The following is a 20,152-nucleotide window of genomic DNA, read 5'->3' as shown; positions in this document are numbered from 1 at the left end:
TTTAGTTTATTATATTGTTTCTTCTTTGAGAACAGCAGTAACTATAGCGCACCCTATCGGGTAAAAGTAGCACTACTATTAGAGAGAGCGATGATGTGTGAGATACTGTAAAGCACTGTGTATTCCATATTCCATTTTCTATTTATTTAAACAGGAGCAGATAATGTGATAGAGAACATTGAAGTGTGGTATCAATATTTAATACAGTGTCTGGTTTGCTGTGCTATGTGTGCACCACTAAATTAAACTAATACACAGCAACACATTTCAGACATAACAAAAGGCTTTATAACTTATGAGAGTGCATACATGTGCAAAAGAAAAAAAAAACATTGGATTAAGCCACAATTTGATACAAGAGTGAAAACAAAACAGACATAGAAGTAAAAGATCCTGGCAGAGAATAAACGTGAACTAAGAGGTGTGAGTCAGGGCCCGTATGAGCTCTAACATTTATTACAGTAGATACAGTATTTGATCATTGTTTTTTTGGGGACATTTTCATGCACAGCCTCCATATTGGATTTCTGTAAAAAAAAAAAATACAGTCAGTTCAGGAACCTTGCTGATGCAAACGTTTAAAAACATTTTAAAAAATATAATAGAATTGTCTTCAAGTTCACTAAGAGTAACTGCAGACCAACATTTACAAGACCTTGTTAAAGTGTTCTATGTGTTCTATGTGTTGTTCAATGATGGCTGTCCTCTACTTGATGTGTATTTTTATCAGGATGATAAAAAACTAATTTTAATTTTTTTTAAAAACTCCGCAAACTAATAGAAAATAACCAATTTATTTAACACCGTGGCTAGACTAACAAATAAACAGACGTTACCTGAGCAAAATATTCCGTTACAGTGTAGTAGTAATGATTTTATGAATTTCTTCACTGAGAAAATAGAAAGCATCAGAAATACAATTGTAAATGTACAATCTTTAATGGTGTCTTATGATTCAGCCTTAATTATCGCCCCTCAAGAAAAACTACAGCGCTTTGCAACTATAGGACAGGAAGAGCTAAATAAACTTATCATTGCATCTAAACCAACAACGTGTTTATTAGATCCAATACCAACTAAACTACTGAAAGAAGTGTTACCTGTAGTGGAAGAGCCTCTCCTCAATATTATTAACTCGTCTTTATCCTTAGGTCATGTTCCAAGAATATTCAAGTTGGCAGTTATAAAACCTCTTATTAAGAAACCACAATTAGATCATAATAACCTAGCAAATTATAGACCCATTTCAAATCTTCCATTTATGTCTAAGATTCTAGAAAAAGTGGTGTCCGCTCAACTGTGCTCTTTCTTGCAAGAAAATGATATCTATGAGAAGTTTCAGTCTGGTTTCAGGCCGCATCATAGCACTGAAACTGCGCTCGTTAAAATTACAAATGATTTACTTCTAGCTTCTGACCAAGGCTGTATCTCAATACTAGTTTTACTCAATCTTAGTGCTGCGTTCGACACTATAGATCACAAAATACTCTTAGACCGACTACAAAATTATACTGGTGTTCAGGGACAGGCATTAAACTGGTTTAGATCGTACTTATCAGACCGTTACCATTTTGTCTGTGTAAATGGGGAAAAATCGAAGATAACGTCAGTAAACTACGGTGTACCGCAAGGATCTGTGTTAGGCCCTCTGCTATTCTCAATATATATGCTACCACTTGGTAATATTATAAGAAAACATGGAATTAATTTCCACTGTTATGCTGATGACACTCAATTATATATTTCATCACGACCAGATGAAAACAATAAATTGTCTTTCCGAGTTTTACAAGTCCTCAAAAAGTAACGTTGGCTTGAGTTTGTTCACTTAACAAGCACATCCGCAAAACATTTCAGAAACGCGAGGTCAAGAAACTAACTGGAAATTAAAATAATAACAGGCCTTATTCATTCCATTTATAAACATTTTGTTTCATATAAACTGCCAATAAACTAAAAGCTATGCGTGTGATGTGATAATGAGAACATATCTGCCTCTGCCACTTTTCTCTTCAGAGAACAATATAGGCCTACATATTCTTCTTACTTTTTTATGGGAATTTCCTGGTAAAATGAAGGTAAAAAAATATTATTTTATATTTTATTTTGCCTTTCCACGGACCACCTGCAGTACCCTCACGGACCACTAGTGGTCCGCGGACCACAGTTTGGGAATGGCCGGTTTAGACGATTCCTCTTCTCGGACAAAACCTCTCCAGCCACAGAGGATGCAGGGGAACATACAAATGCCAGTGCCAGCTGGTATAAATGAGGACACTGATGCTTCTGTTGAGCCCAGACAGGGGAGGATTCCCTCTTTCTTGCTGGCTCCATTACCAGGAAAAAGAAGAGTCACAAAAAGCAAACAAATCCAAAAGGGCAATCCAAATCAAAAAGCAGTCCAGTCCAGATCCAAAAATCCAAAGCAATCCAAATAATATTATCTAATTAATATAACAAGACTATAATATAGCTACTATAATTAATAATAACAATAACTATTCTAACCTGATAATGTAATGATATACAGCCCTAACACATGACACAACAACGACAATGACAATGATAGTTATCTAACTCTCTGACTCTCTGACACTACTACCACTGCTTCTACTACTCCTGCAACACCCACAAGGTGGCGCGAGTTTCGAACCCCCTTTTTTCCGGAAGCGACACTCAGACCGAACTGATGACGTATAAAACCGAGGCCTCGTTTGTCATTAGTCACGTGATTTTCACGTTAACAACACAAGCCTCGAATCGCGGCTTCATCTGGAACGCCCATTTTTTCTCGACACAAGCTCTGACGCCGGTTCAAATGTCACATCACTACTATATCACATAATACTACTGACTTTTGAATTTAATAAATTCTACTATTCACTCACAACTGAATCCTTTTGACTTTTTCCTTCTGAGTTCTGACATTGAAAGCGAATGGTGACTGGGATTGCATTATGCCTGAGATCATGCTTTTGAGTTCCACAGACAGAAAGTCAAACAGTTTTGAAATGTCACTTAGGCTGAGGAAATTATTTTAAGTTCACAACTATCACTTTAATAACATTACTAACAGTAAATTTTGTTCTTTGCAGGGGCCTCGGTAAGCTGAGATACAAGTTTGAACAAGAATAAAAATCCTCCTGTAGACCTGAAATTCATTTTTAGTGCCTGGATCATCCACCAGAAAAGAGGAAAAACAAACGGAAAATGAAGCTGATGCACATGCACCTTTTCACTTTTCTAACTCGTTAAGTAGCCTATGGCTCCGACGCCTCGGTTCAAATGTCACATTAGGCTACTACCGGCGGGGATCCCCCCGGCGGGGAAGTTCGCAAGTGCGTGTCTAAAAGTGGAGTGGAATGCAGTCTCCTCAAACACGGACGCCTACCGTTTTAACCCTCGATGATAAAAACAAACAAACACAAAAGGTTATAGGCACTGAAATTAAGTTACCGTTGACTTTTATTGTAAGGGGGAAAAAGATGAAATGAAAAAAAAAGATGAGATGCAATGAAAGTGAATGGTGACTAAGGCCGACATTCTTCCTAAAAGAAACTCAAGTGTAATGGTGAGTAAATTGAGTTTTATTTTTGGACGAACGAATCATTGAATGTAATATAAAAAAAATAAAATAATAATAATAATACTTTTTTATGTTTTATGTCATTCGCGTAGACGCGTGACAGGAGTTCGTTCATTAAATAGTAACGTATTCGAGAATAGTTTGTAATGTGACAAAATAATGAGAAATGTGATCAGAGGAGCCGCATTTGAAATGTGTGATAATGAAAACGGAAATGTCTCGCCTATCATTTGTGATCGGTTCACCGAAAACAAATCTTAATAGGCTACCAGATGGAAACAAGCTTCTCCGTCGCTCGCTCGATTTCCGGGTGTTTGTACAGACTTTCATTTTCAGCAACAACCTCTTGCATCACTGATCTTACCATTTTTACTGCCTTTGTTTTTGTTTACACAATGTTGAATCGGTTCTTCTGTTTTCCTCCTGTGTCTGATCTGTATTATTAATAATCACAGACACAGACTTGTCCAAACAAAAAGTTTTCAATCTTATATCGAAATATGTGCCTTATAAAATATAATTATTTCGACATATACATAATACTTTGACCTCCTTACCTGTTCCTTTACGTTTCCTGCAGGAGCAGAATATTATGATTAAAGCAAAAATCATTATAGAGAACCAGCAGCAGCAGAGATCAACTATATCAGAGACACTGAGACTGGAGGAGGAGAAGAAGAGAGTCATTAGTGTGAGTGAATCTGTATATAAACGCATATCATCAGTGCTGTGGTACCTGCACATGTGTGACAGAGTGTGTTGATGTCCAGATGTGTGGTCTGGTTGCTGATGGGATTGTTCAGCACACAGCTGTAGGTGTTTTTATCCTGATATTCCACCTCCAGAGGTAGAGAGAGACTGATGCTGAGATCACACACACTGATGCTGGACAATACACTGATTCCTTTGTACCAGGAGAGAGTCGCATCACTCACATTCAACACTGATGAACACACCAATGAACAATTCTGGTGTGATGATGAAGAACATTGTTAAGAGTTACGGATGATGACAGGAACAGGCAGACGAGCTGGAAACCATGAGAGAATAAACATTAATATTGATAAATCTAGTCAAGATCTTATCTTTGGCTCAATGCGTTGAGTGAATGTTTAGTGTGTTGATGGTCAGTGAGTGTTTCCATCACCTCAAAATACAAAATGATTAAACATTTGAATATGTAAGGAATATTATAGGAATACTCTATAACTTATCATTTTAGTTCTAGTTATGCTCAACAGCATTTGTGTTAGCATCACATCAGCATAATGTTGATTACAATAGAAAGTAAATGAAGCAGTCCAAAAATGTCAAAATACTTTTACTATAGTAAAGACACAACACAGGAACAATATGCGTGTTAATAAAAATACATATTAAATAAATAGAGCTGTAAACTAAAACACAAGGTTTAACAGAATAATTCATGTAATTGCCTTTGTAAAATTATAACTTTCACATTTCTGCTTAATTCCTATAAAAATTCCATTTACGCAAGAGTCTCACCATAAAAAAAGGCAATTTTATTAAAAAATGCTGTTGATTGAGATTAAGTTGTTCTAAATATATTAATTTAATAAAACAATTTTTGAAGGACAGGACAAATGATATTTACTCACCATAGACAGAAACACTGAATGTGTTTGATGTCAGGTTCATTCCCTTTATCTCTAGTTGATAAACTCCAGCTTGTTCAGTTGCGGTGTTTGTGATGGTCAGAGATCCAGTTTGATCGTCCAGCTTCAGTCTGTCTCTGAATATCCCATCAGGAACATCATCATATGTGGAGAAGATTTGCTCCTTTTTGATTTTAGATGAGAGAGTTTTCAGCTCCAAATTTCCACAGTATATCATCGTCTTCATGTATTTCAGTAACATCAGTGTTTAGAGTGACAGAATCTCCCTCCATCACTGACACTGAATCACCAAACACACCTGGAGAACAAACAGATTTACACAGATTAATACTTCTGATGGTTTTATCTGCAATCTAATGCGAAGCTACAAAGTGAATTACAACATGAAAAGTTAAACTCTCCTTCCTTTTAGTGCCTCTATCGTATATGGGACATTTAGATCAGTATAAAACAGGGTTCCTATACACTCTTTTTGACTATTGAATTTATATAACTTTTATTGATGTTCATGGTTAGTACCAAAATATTTTTAGAGAGGATTTGTATTTGTAATAATTTAATTAAACCCACAAATAAATTGCAGGATATTTGAAAGTGTCGGTAGAGTCACTCTCTGTCTCCACTTTGTTGAAGTTAAATTCACTATAGCAATTTCCATTATTTCTGATTACTTTTAACATATGCGATGAATGTTACTGATAATTAGCCAAACATTTTATTCATAACTTACCGGTCAAAAGTAGGAGCTTACTGTGTTAAATATGGAAAGTGGAGTATTGTGATATTCCTAAATGTCTCTCCACAGCAGAGCTTATTGATTTTAAAATGGTTTTATAATCCACTTCTATACATGAATTATCATCTATTGTGTATGGTAAAAACGCAACAAAAAGCTTAATACTGTCTTCCATCTCACATAGGTGTGACTCCAGCAGCTCATCTGAGTCAAACTGAAACCTGCTCCGGCTTTCTTCAGAAATGTGGTTTGATTTGGACAAACAGTTTGGAGGTCAGAGTGTTTTTTGTCCTGCTTTTTATGAAACCCACAGTTGTTTCCCTCACACAAAAAAAGGTTTATTCTTCCGAATCATTTTTGTCACTGTTCACTGAAGTACTTCTCTCTGTTTTAGGTACTATCTTTCTGCTCTTACTCTTTCCTGCTTTAGTTGGCTTCTCAGATACTGGCGACGGTAAGTTGTAGCAGGTTTCTAGATTACCAAAATGTATAATTGTCTGGATGGTCTGTCATGATAGTTTCTGCAACACTAGTGACACTAGCAGAATTACAAAATGTGCCTACAGCATAATTTCAAACAATCTTGCAAGAGCTCCTTTTGTGCGTTGCATCCCCCCAACTCACACACACAGGTGCTTGTGAATGCTTGTCTCTACGGGTAAAAGTAGACACCACAGCTGTTTAAGGTTTGGAGCAACATGAGGGTGAATAAATTATGACAACATTTTCATTTTTGGATGCACTATCCCTTTAAATTCGTATGTCATCATTGCATTTTTGGAGACGCTTCAACTAGTCTACTGAAAGCAGTCTGTTGTCATTAAAGCAGAAGAACCACCAGCACACATAGGAATTCGGAAGACCGAAGAGATGGCTGATGAAGCGGTACATAGAAATGAAGTAGAATTGGAAGTGATGTATGGAAGGGTTGAGTGCAGGGACGTCACTAGGATTGGAAGACGGGGGGCTTAGCCCCCAGGGTATTTGTAACTTGCGTTTATAGAAAATCTTACAGTGAATTTGAGTAAAAAACAACTATGTATATGTTTAGCTGTATTTGTCTCTTCAACCCTGTATAGTCTCAACCCCGTCACACCTACATTTTTATAATTTTTTTGTTTATGAATAAGTAATTTATAAAAGGTTTATGAATAATTAATTTATAAAAAGTTTATGAATAATAAGTAATTTAATGTTTGTTGAACTTAGTCAGAAATGTTCAGAGCAATCATAAGAATACTGATTTTAGTTCAAATTCTGAAGTTAAGCCATATCTTTGATCAAAAATGATAGGGTTGCTGTCACAAAAAGTGCCCATTTCAGGCTTTAGTATAGCATAAGTGTAAAATTATATGTAAATGTTATGGTGCATGGTACAATTTCTGGTAAGCTACGCTTTTTTATTATTATTTCAATTCAATTATTTTGATTTGATTTAATATTGACTCATTTGGATAAATATTAGGTAGCCTACTCAAGATAGGCGTTAATTTTTCTCAAGAAAAAAACAACTAACCTAATGCTGTAAACATACAGACAGCCCTATCAGCCTATTTAATGTTAAAAATAACTCAAATTAAATATAATGTCACGAACTGCACCGGGAAACAGACAGGTGATCCAAATGCAGGCTTTTATTTGAAGGATAATCCAAAGAGCACAAACGGGGAAACAGGCAGTAATCAGAGTCCAGATAAGCAATCCAAATCAGCAGCAGTACAAACAGGGAACAGGCAGTCGGATAATCAAGACAGGCAGGCAAGAGGTCAGAAACACGGAGACTAAAATACTGGATAACTTAGAAACTAGAAACCAGGCTAGATAATGCAGTGTGACACGTACAATCCTGAGCACTGAACAAAGGAAACATACAGGTTTAAATAAGGATACTAACAAGCATAATCATCACACAGGTGCATGACATAAAGCATAATGAGTCCAGGGTAACAATACAAAATGAAAGCATAAACTAGGAAAGGACGCCCTCCAGTGGCTCACACGGGCACTCTAGGCGCTGAATGCCACATATAATGTGTTTTTTTTATTATAATAACAACTGATACAAGTAAAAATATAATAAATATGTAATATAGAACACATATTTAGCAAAATACTCTAAAGCTTTTTTTATTGCCAACTACGTGCTAGGCTATAGGCTATTATGTTCATTAAATGGCTTTCCTGAGGTAATTATTCTCCAGCTATGTTATTGGCCTCTTCACGCTGATAAAAAACACTGATTGATCGATATTATGTATGAGGAATATATATTTCGGTAAGTTGTAGACTACTGTATCTTTCAACAATGTTCGTGTTTTTTTTTACTATTAACTAGTAGAGATGATCGGTTCACATGCGCTAGCTAGGGATCTGTCACGGAACATTTAGCCTACAAACGCCAAAACGCTATTTATTGTTTGAATTTCGTAATAAAATGGGCATAATCTGAGAGTTGAGATTCTTTTATATCATAAAGTAACCTGCTCTGTCTAGTCTGTCGGTCTTCGCGATTTTTCTGTGCGTGAGAAAATGGATGTGTGGCGCGAGAGTGTGTGAAAAGTGTCTATTGCGTGTGTCTCACGGTGAAAGCGTTGGCAGCTCTGTTACGACTCTTTGTACTTCTGTCCAACTTCCGAATTTTCGGCTATTTTTTGCTGCTGGATATATATAATTTGTTGCGTCTAAATATGAATGAGGATCGGATTATTGATAAATCGAATTGTTATTTAGGGGGGCTTAGGAACATTTTGGGGTAGCTTCAGCCCCCCTAAAATAGGCCTAACGACGTCCCTGGTTGAGTGTAAATATATTATTTAGCAAGAACTAATGAAATTATGGCAAACAAAATGGGAAAAGGGAAATAAAGGCAGGCATTATTTTTCTATTCAGTCAACAGTGAAACATTCAATAAAAATAGGTTTAGGAAGGAGAGATAGTCTGTTTATAACTAGACTCAGATTGGAGCACTGTACATTGAATTATGGGCTGACAATTGTTGGAAAACATCCAGATGGCAGAGGTGCATCTGCCAGATGTGGAATTTCAAGTTATTTATTAAAATCATTACTTTGTACTAAGACTATGAGACAACAAAATAACAACTTTTTGCACCGGACTAGACTATATATGAGGATATAATCTGTTAAATCTATTAAGATAGGCTAATTCTTCTTCAAATTTCAGATATCTCTAATCGAAATTAATTTCAAGATATCTATAACTTGACAATAGATATCTACAATTAAATTATGACTATCCCTAACTCCAGTTTGAGATATCTACAACGTCATTTCGCCTAGTCAAAACTTAATTTAAGATATCTGAAAAGGAACATGTAGATATCTTGAATTGAGGTGAATTAAAGATATCTTGAACTGGAGTTATGACTAGTCAGAATCAAATTGAAGATATCTCAAACTAGAATTACAGATATCTACAATTCATTTGCAGATATCCGTAATTCACATAGTGGATATCTGCAACTGAATTGTAGATATCTGTAATGATAAATCCCATACAAATGAATGGCAAAAGAGACGTCATTTGTCCTAGGAAGAATGTCTTTGTGGATATCTGAAATGACAATTATGGATAGGAAGAATGTAGTTGCGGGTATCTGAAATGTTCTTTTTGACTATAGGCAAAACTGAATTACAAGTATCTGCAACACATATCCAGTCTAGCTGTTAAATGTTAAAATGGCTTGCCATAAGATCAGTGCCTATAGCACGATGACGTAGCTGGATGATCCAATACGTACTGGATGGGGAAGTTCGGATCATTTTACTGACTCTCTTGTTCGATCTCGTTCATCAAAATGTACGAATCTTTTTTCGAGTCATTTCGTTCATTTAAGGGGCTTTAAATGTTATACTTTTAACTTTCAAATTCCCCGAACACATCCACCTACGCAATCTTGATCATATTCTGAATTAAGAAATCATTATAATACAGTCAAAAATAATTTACAGGGAACATAACTAATTACTTTACCTTCCGAGTCTTTCGTTTTGTCACGTGTCAAACGCAATGAACTGGTCTTAAAGGAGAAGTTCACTTTTAAAATGAAAATTCTGTCATCATATAATCACCCTCATGTTGTTTCAAACCTGTATGAATTTCTTTCTTCTGCTGAACAGAAAGGAAGATATTTAGAAGAATATCAGTAACCAGGCAGGTTTTGGGTCCCATTGACTTCCATAGTATATTTTTTTCCTACTATGGAAATACGGTACGGTCTGTAAACAACTTAAAATACCAGTAGGATACACATTCAAGGGAAAATGCAAAAATAATAACAGCATCAATAAAATAAATCTTGTCAGAAAAAAAAGTGACTATACTTGACTATACAAATTTTTCCACAGTGCCCGTACATAAGGTCCTTTAAAATACGGAATCGTCCCGTTTTTACAAGTAGGCCTAAAATGATGCGTCCTGTATCAAACCAATAAGGGACGGGATTTGTCCCGTATTTTTCATTAGACCTGGCCCACACATAGTTGAATAAAAACATAAGGATTTTACAGTATGGATAATACTAATAGCAAATATAAAAATATAAATTTCACAATAAGTAGCCTAGTAGAGAAGCTCTTTGCATGATTGCATTTTAGTGTCTTTGTTTCTATAGCGACGAAGTCGCCGGAGTTTTATGTACGTAGGCTATATCATGCCATGATGTACATAGGCTACATAAAAAAAATCCGTAGCCTATCGGATCCATACTGTCTATGGTCGGATGATATCATCTGATCCAGCTACGTCATCGTGCTACGAGGAATTCTTGGGTTTTCCGCAAATATCAAAAGAAGAAGAATATAGCCGAAGAACAGAGCGTATTAATCAGAATCTGCATTAATTTTATGGGGGAAAGTGGTGCAAATGAAGCTTTTCGTTCATTTGTTGTCGGTGGTCTTGTTTTTACCCGACTATGGTAAGTCTTTCTTCCAGTGCTGCACCGACATGTTTCTGTGACCACAACATTTCAACCGCTCCGGAAGTGTTGCTAACAAGTCCTACGGTCGCATTCGTTGATACATAATATCCAGCTCCAGGCGCCCACACACACACACACACACGTGTTAGACCACAAGGTAGGAGGTGAAGATCCACCATATATTACAGCAGCTCTTATTAGCGTCGCGACCTTTCTTTTACTGTCTATGGTCGCGACACCTAAAGTGTTTTAGCGCCATTTTCTTTTGTTTGATGTATAGCCTAATACCAGCTATTTGATGGATATATAATGGATTTATATGATTTATTTATAACAATATACTTTAAAGATACATAATCTGATTATTTATTGATATCAATTTTAAAACAATGTAGTTAACTAATGTAACATTATAGTGTTTTTTTTTTGTTTTTTTTTTGACTCTGTAGGATATTATGAGATGATATTCACTTAATGTTCATTTTGTAACAAATACTTAGAGACAGTTTGGATATTTGATGCTAAATATATCCAGAATAAACATTAAATAATAATAAAAAAGTGCAACATACTTCTCATTTAAAAAGACACTTTACAATAAGGTTTCATTTGTTAACTTTAGTTAACTACATTAATTAAAGGGATAGTTCACCCACAATAAAAACATTGTCATCAATTACTCACCCTCAAGTCATCCTGATCAGTGAATGTGTAAATCAATGACATTCTTCTGTTGTTTGTTTCCATGCATTTCATATCCAGACATATTTCTCAAAATCTTCATGATATGTAGAAAAAACACTTTCACAGCACTAATATATATTTTTTGTTTGGTTTATGTTTCTTCTCCAGGTTCGTCTGGTGTTGATACAGACAGAGAGTCAGTGATGGAGGGAGATTCAGTCACTCTAAACACTGGTGTTCAAGCAAACCAACAAGAAGATATTAAATGGTATTTCAGTGACACACTTATTGCTCAAATCAGTGGAGATCTCAGTTTTATCTGTACAGATGTTCAGTGTAATGAAGATATTGAGAGATTCAGAGACAGACTGAAGCTGGATCATCAGACTGGATCTCTGACCATCACAAACACCAGAAACACAGACTCTGGACTTTATGAACTGAAGATCATCAGCAGCAGGATTAGTGGAAGTATCTTCAATGTCACTGTTCATGGTGAGTCATTGGGGAATGTTTGAATGCAGTTTAAATGTGTTTAAAGCACATTGTTAATTTAAATGTAATGTTTTTACAATGATATCAGTTTTTTTTTTTGCCTATATATTAATTCACTTACAGTACAGTATATAGGCCTAGATAATCTCTTTACAGTGCAATTATCTCACTTTACATAATTAAACAGTTGCTTTTGATTTAAAACTTAACCATTTATATTGGAAAGCTGATTTAACATTTTTTTTTTTTATTCATAAGAAGCTGCAGCTGAGCTTAATCTTGTCATCTCTAATCAACTGTTATCTGTTTAAGTGAGGATTTAATGTACCGTAAAATAAGAATGTAAAATGTGTTTATGAGCACAAACCATGCATAAATGTTCACAGTTCTCGCATGTTGTGTAGTTTTTGTTTGTTTTCAGCAAAAGATCCTCCAGCATCTGTTGGTTTGTGTTTCAGGTGTTTCTGCTGCCGAACGAGAAGTGAAGAGAAAGTCAGTGAAGGAGGGAGAATCTGTTACTTTAGATCCTGGTGTAATAAAAAACACAAGTGATGTGTTGACATGGTATTTTAAAGACATTGTCATCGCTGAAATCACTGGAGATCAGAGTAAGATCTGTACAGATGTTCAGTGTAAAGATAGATTCAGAGACAGACTGAAGCTGGATCATCAGACTGGATCTCTGACCATCACAAACACCAGAAACACAGACTCTGGAGAATATAAACTACAGATCATCATCATCATCAACAGCAGATTCAGCATCACTAGAGTGAAGAGATTCAGTGTTTCTGTCATTGGTGAGTAATTCATTTAGCCATTCAAAGCATTTTCCTTTGAGGAATTTAATGAAAAGTTCAATATTTTAAATCAACCCAATTAATAGGCACTGGACTGTTTAAAAAAGTGAGCTTTGACTCAGTGGCACTTTAAGTAATGTTATTAACATGAAAAATGCAGTTTTCCTGTCAACATTGTTTCCTATAGCCTCTGTGCACAAGCGTAGTAACGAACTTCCACTGACGGCAGAAGTCGGCATATCTGTTTCCGGTCTACTTGTGCTTCGCCCAAAATGTCTATTTCGTGCTGCGACATTGAGGCTCAAATGGCTGTTAGCGACTTGAAGCAGAGCAAAGTGGCACACAGCAGTGCTCCTTATACGCACCCATGCTAACAGGTCAGGGGCCTCATTTATAAAACTGTGCGTAGGAACTTTACTAAAAGTGTACGTGCGTCCGAAAGCCAAAAATGGCGTACGAAAAAAAATATTCAGATTTATAAAACCATGCATACGTCTGAACCTGCGCAGAATTCACTTTATAAATCCCAGTCAGCGGAAGATTGTGCGTACATTCGTCTCCACCCGAAATAACCATATATGGAGCTTACAACGCCTAGTTTTACTATGCAGATCCTCATCTACATATCATTTGCATATGATTATTCATCCACATTATAACGTTTAAGTTATCACGTGGATGAATAATCATATGCAAATGATATTAACGGTACAAGAAACATTACATTAATACAAATCAAGTAGTTGTCTATCCTACATAAATCAAATAGTGTAAAATACATTTCAGAGAAAGTTTTTCTCAATCTTTTCCACTTGCCGAATTGTATTTTTAATTGATTTATATTTTTTATGGAAACAGATAGGCCTTGGGCATTATTTGCACGAAACTATTTTCTCAGACAATCTGGTATTATCATGATAAGCAATTATCTCTGTGGTTAAAACATTAAAACACAGCACGCCACAGGAAAAGTGTTCAAAAACAATCACATCCACAACAAATATTTCTAATGATTGAATTTAAAAAAATGTTGTAACTTCAGTAATGATTTCATGTTTAACTCCATTAATTTGAATGGCATATTTAATATAAATGTTTATATCAGAAGTATTTTATTTATTTAAACTGTTATTTGCGTCAGTTTCACTAAACGGCTCAACACGCTCGCTGCCGCGGACATTTAAGAAGGAATGGATATTTGCTTCAAGTGACAGGCTTGGTGATTGAAATTGTATTTGTATAATCTTTCTGTATATGTTTAATTTTCTTTAGATTTTCTGTATAAAAGTGACCAAAAATGCATTTAACTCCAGCTCACCATCGGTGTCGCCAAAGTGCTCCATCTCCAAAACGTTCGTACGCATGGGTCAGAAATTTTTCCGTCAAGTTTTTCTTTATAAATCCCACCTTTTGCGCAGGAACTGGCGTACGCATGTTTTCAGCCCCGTTTTGTGCGTACGCAAGCTTTATAAATGAGGCCCCTGAGCTTTCACACTGCACGCGGTTGCAGTCCGTCGATCCGTTCCAGCTGCGGCAAGTATACAGAAGTGCAGAGATCGTTTCCGCACCGAGTCTACAAACACTGAATTAAAGTGACAGCGCATGTTTCGTGGTCAAAATGAACAAAGATTGACCTGAAAATGTAGTAATTTCACCGTGAATGCGTTTAATTATATAGGCCTACTATTATTTTTCACAGTCATCTTTTTACTTTTAGAGGACCGGGGTAAAGCAAGGTAAACTACAATTTACTTCAACAAGGCGACATAATGAACAACACTCGTCTCATTCGTGGAGGTGGAAAAACAAGTTGTGACATGCAAGATTTATTTTATCAAAATTTAAATGGAAAAGAAAAGGCATGAGAGTCGGCTGTTTTTGTCAATTTACAGTTAAATATTTGGCCACTTGCTTGAGCAACTTAATAGAAGTAATGCATGGAATAATAGCCCTACGTTGTTTAAATTGTGCTTAAACGTGCATGCGTCCATTAAAGAGTGTATATGTGTACAAAGAGAATCGCAATGCTGACAAAACTTTTTTTACATAAAAGTTGCAGCGTAACTTCTGGATTTTAAATAAAAATAGTAAGTGTTTGTGGTACAGCCGTGAATCAGTTATTCACTGCACACGCATCATATGTGAAGCACTATAGCGCGTGCTGCTCCTGCACCGCGCGCACACACACACACGGCACACGGAGTATGTGTGAAACGGTCGTTAGATCCACCTAAAGTTCTTAGAAACTTAGATGTGTCACGCACATTATATCTCTTTATTTCGTACAACAGAAGCACTCATCCTGTTTGTTTATAGCGGATCCCGATGAAGACAGTCGTACACCGGAAACTGATATGCCGACTTCTGCCAATAGCGGAAGTTCGTCGCGACGCTTGTGCACGTAGCCCATTGATCTCTCAGTGCTGACTGCTGTTGCTAAAGACAACAGATGAAGCCATTCAATTTAAATAACTGATGACCAAAGAAGAAAGGTGTAAATATCTATATTGGTAAATACTAGATAGATAATCATTTACTCTCTCGTAATAATGTCTGTTTCTCTGTAGCTGTTCCAGGTTCAGGTCTGTCTTCAGGAGCTGTAGCAGGAATAGTTGTTGGTGTTCTGCTGGTGTTTGCTGCTGCTGCTGTAACTGCTGCTGTGATTTACTATCGTCACAGCAGGACCTATACACCACCAGCAGCACAGACTGTAAGTACTTCAAATCAGCTGATTTAACAAGATATATGAGATTGAATTAGTTATTATCCTTTCTATTTAACACTACAGAAGCAGATATTCACCGGTGAGGCAGTCAAAGTGAGATAGCAAGCGTCTTATTAGAAAACACCAATACAACAGTTTAAGCAATTTAGATGTGTTATTGAACTCACTATACTTCAAGTTTCTATTACTGTGGTACAAAAGATGTAATGCAGTTTAAGACGGTGATAAATATTTAGGAACTGAAATCCTCTTTATGAACAACAGAAAAAAAACACAATTCCAAGTCTGTAGTGTTTTTGTGTTTGTGTAAGTGAAACATCAATCCTTCTCATCATTCAATCCTTCTGTGAATCTGTTTTCTTACAGGATGATGACTTGTGATAACTCACCATGTGATCCGCCTGACAGTCCTTTGAGGAGGAGGACGCATCCTTAAATCAGAGTCAGACTCAATTTGATCCTTTCATTGAGAGGCACACTGAAGAGAATCAGGAAATGATGGAGAGAAGAGGATCAGCTGAAACTCTAATCGCTCACAGAGTAATTGTGTCACGATTCCTATATTTCACTACTCGGTACCAACACCAGTCAAAATTTTTATGATTTAAATAATAAATTAACACATTTAGGGCCAATATTTAAATGGATCACTCAAGGTAATTTACTAAGGTTTGTGCTCGTCAATGTACTGGTTTGTGCAGCATTATTAACCTCCCAAAAAAGCACGTCCTAAACCAGACGCTAGCTGGTAGATTGTGTTGGTCTTTATGGAAATGATCTGACTGCGTCTATGTTGTTTAATTTGCGTATCGACAGTAGATCACACACAGAACTTTCCACTCCCATCGGCGCATCTTTGGAATTGCACTCTTGCGCTAATTTGCCCTGTTTAGTAAATCTGCCCCTAAGCATTATGTAGCATATGAGCGATAGAATAACGTGTTAAAAGATCAGCAAGAGCTTAATGTTTTTTAATATAGCCTATAGAGGTTTAAAGCAGCTACAGTGATCCAGACTGAAACATTGAGTGATTTTGCATGTGAATTATTATTTCCTGTCTGTTTAAATATGCACAGATAGAACTAACTGCATTTCCACAAATAACTCACTATATATATATATATATATATATATATATATATATATATATATATATGTATATGTTTGTCTTGTTTTCCATTAAATCAAGATACATTTAGTTAAAGCAACACTATGTATTTTTTCAACCTTCATAATATATTTCCAAGACCCTTGTGATGGTACATCGACTTACAATAGGTTGAATGACACGTCTTCCATAGCCTGACGGGGTCTGTATCGCTTTTACTGGCACTATGTAACTTCGGGGTTCGGGTAGTAACCCGAGCACAAAAAGAACTACAAAATTCGACTGCTTTACAGCATACGTCACGTCCCCCACCACTTCCTCAAATTCGGATGTGAGAGGCCAACCAGCGTTTGTTTTACGGCTTTCGTGCGTATGTTTTTGTCATGGCCAAAGCAGCAATGGACAAAAAAAAAAAAGTCAGAAGTAAGCCTATGTATAAACGGCGTGTACAAGTTTGGTAGGGGCTACATTCTTGCAAGTAAATAATACATGATTAGACAGACAAAAATCATCTTTTAGGCTAAGTAGCCTAATGACTGCAGGCTGATAGTCATGTTTGTTTATTTATTTTTCTGGTGAAAGTGTCTTGCCTATAATGCAAATCGATTTTTCAACTTTGCTGATTAAATCTATGGTAGCTTTATATTATAATATTGATGAAAAATGGCTATTACCTACCACACAAACATTGAATTGAATTAGCATTCTGTAAAACAGTAGCCAATAGGCTACTAATGACGCTGGCTTGTAAACGTGAGCTACGCGATCTTTTGGCATTTGAAAAAAATAAATAAAAATAAAACCCATGAAATTATATTCAAATGACATGCTGAAATATATGCCACTGTACCTGGCTGGGATGAAGACATTTCACACGCAATGCAGGCAGTCTGCCCAAGACGTGAGAACTCCTTCTGCAGAGTTCGGGGGTATCGGCTTGTCAATAAAAAATGCATGTGTATCCCCTTGTGTAACCATGACAGACTTTACGACAGTAGTAGAAGATAATACTGTTTCCCACCTGTAGGGGGACCCCGAGAGAAAAATTTACTTGGTGTTGCTTTAAGAAGCAAAATTACTTTAGATAAAGGTCTTGTTTTGAAAAAAAAAATAATAATAATTCATACACGTGAGTCTCCCAGTAGGGTCAGAAAAAATAATCTTAATTCAAGAAGAAAACAAGTTTATTTTTCTAACAGATTTGACAGATATTTCCCCTTATTTTAAGCATAAACACAATTAATTTAGAATTTTTAGGAGTTAGATACTGTTTGCTCCTCTTTAGTACATTATAAAACCATATGCAATAATAACATATTGCCGATAAACAATAAACATTCAATAAAAATATTTATTGAAAACAAACACCTTACCGATCTGATATGTGATCGGAAAAGGAAGTAGAGGCAAAAAGGCAGCTAAAGGCGGATTCGAACTCAGGTCGATCGCTTCAAAAAGTATTCACAACGTGCCTTACTACGCCACTGCTGCTGACAGGTTACAGACGTTTTTGGGCTTTTGTCTGGCCCAATCAGACACTGGTGGGCGGAGTTAGTGTAAATACTCTCTGCCAGTAAGACGGGCTGTTTGCACTTAGTGTAAATAAACACTCCATATAAGGACACAGGGAGATAATCAGAGAAACAGGTGTGACTCAAATCAGTAGCCAAGGCAACAAACACTGTAATCAAACAAGACGGGAAAACTACAACAATTTAAACATGCTCGAACAGACCATGACCCTTACACAACTTTTAGATATTAGATGTGGAAAACAAGACAAAAATTCAAAGTATGGAAATGCATTGATTGTATAACCACAAGTGCTCTTAACAGTCTGCAATTTTTGATACTGTAGGTGTTTTTACTGGAATTGTTGCTGTAACTGTAAATGTCTTGCACTCTTATATTGTTAATGTTTCTATTTTAACCACTAACTCTAACCCACTAACTCGAGCTGCTCTGAAGACAAAACCTGCATTAATAAGCTTAGAAATTCATTGACTTATGGTGAAACACTTTACTGGGAGCATTAATTCTGTTCAATACCTGTAACTGGACCCATATATGATACAGCATTACAAGTTTTCACTATGGCTTTAAACCTGTAAAATACAAGATGTCATATTTGTCAGCAGCAGGAGTGTTATAATGTAGAACAAAACATCTGTAACATTTTATGAGGTACTAATTTAATTTTTTTATTTTTTTATTTTATTTGTTGGCGTGTGAAGAGACGTCATGTTATTTGTCTATTTTTCCATCTTGTGTCTCTTTTCAGTTTTTTTAAAAAAATTGTATTTTGTGTTTGTCTTGTAGAAAAATATCACTTTACTTAATTAAGCTATGTAGCCTACTTTATATGTAACTTAAGCTTGTCAACTTATAGTATTCATTGGTTCTTTCTTTTCGCAGATATCTTGTTTTCTTGTTACTGTTTTTGGATTTGTCTTTCAGCTGGTGTCAATTAATATGTAAATAACCTTATGTGACCATGTCTCGTGATATTTTTATTTGTGTCAGGTAAATGTTTAAAGTCATTTTACCACAAATCAGTTAGAAGTAAAGGCAAATTTTGTAGTTTTCCTAACGCTTAATTTGTTTTGTTTTTTGTAAGATATTGTTTGCATTCTGGGCTGAATATTAGATATTTTCCTGTGTTTTCCTTATCTTTACATTAAACTTGGGGGAAAAAGTGCCTTTTAAGTAGTTGGGTCAAGAAAATCTATCTTTACTGTTTGTGGTGATTAATATTAAAACATGTTTCACTTATAGTGGATGGAATCTGTGTCTCTCTAAAATATGTTGTGTGTGTGTGTTCTCAGAAATAATCATGGACTAAACTATTGAATCATTGAGTTATAAATGATTTCATCACTGATGCACTAAATTTTCACCAGCTGTTATTAGTGATTCTTAATACAGTAAAACTATTATATCACACACCACTCAGAAATTGATCTTTAAGGATCTCATTAAATGATGATTTTATAGTAGGAACCATTTCAGTTGTAGGCTAAATATAAGGGGAAATATGATTGCATGTCAGTTGCGGTATATGGTTTAGCAATGCATCATTTTTGTCAATAATGTTATTCTTGACTAAGCAAATACCACATTACCGGCATGATATAAAACTGTATTTTTGAAAGCCAAAGCAATATTTTGAATAAAAAATGAAATGCTATTATTTGAGTCATATGGGGCAAAATGTGTGTGAGTGGAGAAATCAGGATGTGTGTTTGTAACAGTTTGTCTGATGAGTGAAAGTGAGAATCAATGATGTTCTTCTGCTGTTTGTTTTCATGTTACATTATGAATCCAGACATATTTTCCAGACCTACAATCTTTATGATCTGTAGAATTTTTTTTGTTATAGTACTTTCCTGGTGTGTTCAGCTGGTGTGATTCACTACCACCACAGTATCTCTCTGTAAAGTGT

At 35.8% G+C, this 20,152-nt stretch overlaps 1 protein-coding gene across 3 annotated transcripts; it reads left to right on the top strand.

Annotated features, from left to right (window-relative positions):
* The first annotated feature begins 2,602 nt into the window (after nucleotides 1-2,602).
* Nucleotides 2,603-20,074, top strand: LOC311294971 (cell adhesion molecule CEACAM1-like). 3 transcript variants are annotated; one of them, XM_084416101.1, is made up of 8 exons: nucleotides 2,603-3,571; nucleotides 4,167-4,277; nucleotides 6,144-6,232; nucleotides 6,354-6,413; nucleotides 11,751-12,077; nucleotides 12,536-12,877; nucleotides 15,445-15,587; nucleotides 15,969-20,074. In XM_084416101.1, the coding sequence occupies exons 3-8, from the start codon at nucleotides 6,202-6,204 to the stop codon at nucleotides 15,981-15,983; spliced, it is 918 nt and encodes a 305-aa protein (XP_084272227.1). In that variant the 5' UTR covers nucleotides 2,603-3,571; nucleotides 4,167-4,277; nucleotides 6,144-6,201; the 3' UTR covers nucleotides 15,984-20,074. The 3 variants fall into 3 exon arrangements, with proteins under 3 accessions (XP_084272227.1, XP_084272226.1, XP_084272228.1); XM_084416100.1 differs by having other exon boundaries at nucleotides 2,604-3,571; nucleotides 6,144-6,413; XM_084416102.1 differs by lacking the exons at nucleotides 2,603-3,571; nucleotides 4,167-4,277; nucleotides 6,144-6,232; nucleotides 6,354-6,413 and adding an exon at nucleotides 10,462-10,895.
* Nucleotides 20,075-20,152: the final 78 nt, after the last annotated feature.

This window comes from Rutilus rutilus, assembly GCF_951802725.1.
Source record: "Rutilus rutilus genome assembly, chromosome: 8".
Lineage (NCBI taxonomy): Eukaryota > Metazoa > Chordata > Actinopteri > Cypriniformes > Leuciscidae > Rutilus > Rutilus rutilus.
This window is presented reverse-complemented; position numbering and strand designations above follow the sequence as displayed.